The 4196-nt window shown below is 41.0% G+C and overlaps 1 protein-coding gene across 1 annotated transcript; it reads left to right on the forward strand.

Moving 5' to 3' along the window:
• Positions 1-2974, forward strand: LOC143021117 (crustacean hyperglycemic hormone-like). The gene is made up of 3 exons (XM_076178404.1): positions 1-81; positions 2145-2353; positions 2577-2974. Exons 1-3 carry the CDS (start codon positions 1-3, stop codon positions 2692-2694), a joined length of 408 nt encoding a protein of 135 aa, XP_076034519.1. The 3' UTR covers positions 2695-2974.
• Positions 2975-4196: the final 1222 nt, after the last annotated feature.

Here is a 4196-nt window from a genome sequence, read left to right on the forward strand (position 1 = left end):
ATGCGCAATACACAGGTCCAACCAGCCGGTGATGGGAACCGTTACCATATGTTTGAGCTTAAATACAATACAAAAATTGAAGTACGTCGCAGCGTACTGACATATTATATCTGTTTACAATTTGTAATAAATAAATCTGGTCCCATTACATCAAAGAGAGAAGTATAATAAGAAAAGAACATAACCAAAGAATGCAACTTGGTAATATACCCACATACACTGCCCTTACGGCTTACTATGACCTGAGGGCAGGGCAAGGAAACACCTGCTATGATCTGACATGTTCACCTTCTGGGTGTGACACTGGTAAACACAACTGACAAGTGCGGGGGTGGGTTAAGCTACGTGTTGGAGTTTGAATGTGTTTGATATGAAATGTCTGAGAAGTATGATAAGGGTTACAAGGCTAGATAGAGTGAGAAATGAGGAGGTGAGGAGGAGAACAGGGGTGGAAGGGAGTTGGAAGATAGGGTTGATGAAAGAGTATTAGGATGGTTTGGAAACATGGAAAGAATGAGTGAAGAAAGATTAGTAAAAGAGGTGTAGAAGGCAGATGTGGAAGAAGTGAATATGAGGGGGCGTCCTAGGATGAGATGGATAGATGGGGTAATATGGGGATTACAAAAGAGAAGAATGTCTGTTGAAGAAGGACGGGAGAGGACAGAAGATAGAGGTGAATGGGGAAGGGTTGTGTATGGATGATGCTGTGATGCATGGGGGGAGTGGGTGGGGGATGGGGGTTGAGGAAGTATGTATGAGAAATAATTTGACGCAGCCCGAAGGGCTTTCTCCCCGTCTTCTCCTTTTCTGCATGAGGGGATGGATAAGGGGGGTCGCCGAATTTATGAAGCAGCGTTACTGTGGATGTGCTGTGTCTTGCGACACTGCTTCTGACCTAAGGCAGTGGACAGGATGCAGGGATGACCCGTCATCCAGGAGGTGCCAAGATTAGGGTGGAGGGGAGTGGAGTATGTAGGGGATGGAATGAGTGGGAGTGATTTCTATGCCTTTTTCTTTTTGGCTACCCCCCATGTAAGGGGTAAAAAGCCTTTGGTATATGTATATAGGAACATTACATGAAATTCAGGATAGGTATAATAAATTGTGGCGTAGGAGATGGAATCCAATGAACGTTGCTCCTTTCAAGGTAAGCACACAAACACACACACACACACACACACACACACACACACACACACACACACACACACACACACACACACACACACACACACACACACACACACACACGCTTACGTGGTAAGTAGAATTTTACGCGAGACATCCTTTCCATTCCTGTTTCATGAACTAAAATACCTTGCAAAATAATTAGATAATGGCACGACTGCTTTTATCGTTGCTATGGCACCGCCACAGCGTGGGAGAGTCACCAATATAAATTTGAATACGTTGCTTGCGGGAACAGACACAGTCTCATCTCGTCATAAGGGATATAACACATATATCTGCCACCCATCAGTTTCGAGATACAAGAACCTCGTCTCGTTCTGATTTTGACAACAGAATTTTGTAGACCAACAGACTGCAACGACACCCTAGTGGATCTTTTCGATATGATTCAGGCAATTACCTCACTGTCATTTATTTTAGGTCATCCATAAGGGGCTAGGATGAGAGGGAAGAAAATATTGGTGGATGGGAGTGGAATGGGTGGGAGTGAAGGACTTTGTATATGAATAGATAATATATAACTAAAGTTCCTGTGTCTCCTACTTTATATAAAACCTTAGAATGTATTCTTTTAATATCTTTTAATATCATCGTCGCAACAAAAATTAATATTCTGTCTTGCCAGGTTTGAATGTGTCTCACTTCACTATTACCACAAAAGCTGCAAATATTTGAATATTTTTTTACCTCGTATCGTTTTGGTCACTTTGGAAGCATTTTCGGAATATCAATGATTTACCCACTCACACGTGTCAGCTTCTCTTGTTCAGATTTTCTTGCACTACACTTGTCCAAACTTGAATTCCTGAAAAAGAATGATTTTCAAATATTTGTTACAGTTTATCGAAATTATTCACCTTCTTTTGAATCCTAATCACACAACAATCGGTGGTGGATCTGAACCTCAGTCCTTCACTGTTAGCGTGCTCTCACTTTAACGACCTCATTGCCTTTTACAGCGTTCCTGGCTTGCTGTAACATTGCTTGCGTTTGTGTTTGTGTTTTGGCATGAAACTGAAGTGGAGGGCAGCATCTACTTCAGGGACCACTTCTTCTCGTGCAGAGGTCGTTCCACGTACTCAGACATCTACACAGACCTCTCCCGAGTTTGCGATGATTGTCAGAATTTGTCCCGCGATAAATCAGTCTATCTCAGATGCCGGTACGTCATCCTTCAGGATCAACTAAATATCAGCCAAACTTGTGTAACCATTTCTGTGACTATATGAGTGGCATTGACATACATTGCTTGTGTAACTATGCTCACATTAATACCGGGGGAAATATATGGGCACACAGTAATAAGTGTAATAAGCCAGCACAAAAGATGGCACACATGTATTCAAGGTAAGCGTGTTCAACTACCAGTGTTCTTCTCGTTTCAGTGAGAACTGCTTCGTTAACGAACTCTTCCTCACCTGCATGGAAGTGCTGATGATACCGGATGATGTACAACAACAGTACCGGAATAATGTATCAATTATACGGGAAGGTAGGAGGTGAAAAGTGCTGAATCCCATCCACATGACGCCATTTTGAGTTCTTCCCGGTTTACTGATGTTTTTGAGGGTTCTGCCTCTGCCCTCGTTGAGTGCGAAATCTCCTCATGCAACTACTGATTTAAAGATACTATCTTCTGTATCCCCATGCTAATCAAATGCCCCGGTGCCCACCACAGCTGCGAGTAATAACCATATGTAGAAATGAAAATTTTGTGAAATGTGATCATAATCATGTAGAGGGAATCTTGTCATTCATAGAGGACAAATGCCGAATAAATAAACGCAAGTCATTGTGATCTTTAACTTTAACATCATAGGAACCTGATGGATAATCACTTGCATTATTGCTGGCGGGGCAAAAATTTCAACCAAGATGTCTCCACAATTCATTGCACCCGCATCTCTGGTGTTTTTCAGTAGTGCATAACAACAAATCTGATTGTATGTGAATGAGTGCAACTGTACAAATTATGTATAACTTATGATATGAATGAACAAATGCTTTGGAAAAGCATTTGTTAGAAAATCTAATGATTAAAAGGTGTTACGTCTGTTTCTATTTGTTTCTGTAAAACAATTTTTGTTATTTTTCTCTCGTCACAGGAAAATATTCATGAAATCATAGCTTTGTGTGGTAATGAATTTGATATCACATGTCGAGATGGCAGTTATAATGCAAAAACACTACACGTTTTGGTTTGAGTGCAGAACAATAATGCGAATTATAAGGTCAGGGACATCTTATCTATACTTGAAAAGTGCGCATATTTGTATTTCATACATGATTGATATTTTCTACCTATTTAAACTGTAAACTGATGAAGTTTGTTCCACTTTAAAGGGCAAACCCATGCAATAGATCATAAGCCAGTTGACGATTCAACTGTGACATCTTGTGACGGAAGGTAAATAACGATTCATAAGGCACTCTCAATGAAAAACCAACTGCGTCGTCTCGTTCGCGATCTGATCCAGGCTTCTTTTTGAGTACTATTTAATTTACTCGCACGTCTGAATTAAATTTAAACAGACACTGAACAAAATATAAGGACAAAGATAATGGTTTCGGCAATAATACGTACCACCTATAATGAACTCATAAACCTCCTTTCAAAGTAACATAAGTCCATAGTAAGGCATATGGAAAAAACATTTAAGAAAATAATAAATACACAATTAACCATCACTTTTAATGAAGTGAGAGGGACAAAAGGTAGGGAGGTTCTTAGAGTGAACTCTTTGAATGAAAAGGAAAAGGAGAAGGAGTACGGAAAGAAGCTGAAGGAGGAGTGGGAGGGAGTAAAGGATAGAGTAGAGCTGGGTGTGGAGGAGGAATGGGGATGGTTCAAGGAGGGAGTCATAAAGTGTGCAAGGATGGTGTGTGGAACAAGAAGGACAGGGGGAAATAGAAGAAAGGGTAGTGAATGGTGGGATGAGGAAACAAAGAAGGTTGTGACCTCAGCTCAGTCCGCTCGTGACCTCAGCTCAGTCCACCCGTGACCT

The sequence above is a fragment of the Oratosquilla oratoria genome, chromosome 41 (assembly GCF_046742065.1).
Source record: "Oratosquilla oratoria isolate Oo_2021 chromosome 41, ASM4674206v1, whole genome shotgun sequence".
NCBI classification, from domain to species: Eukaryota; Metazoa; Arthropoda; class Malacostraca; order Stomatopoda; family Squillidae; genus Oratosquilla; species Oratosquilla oratoria.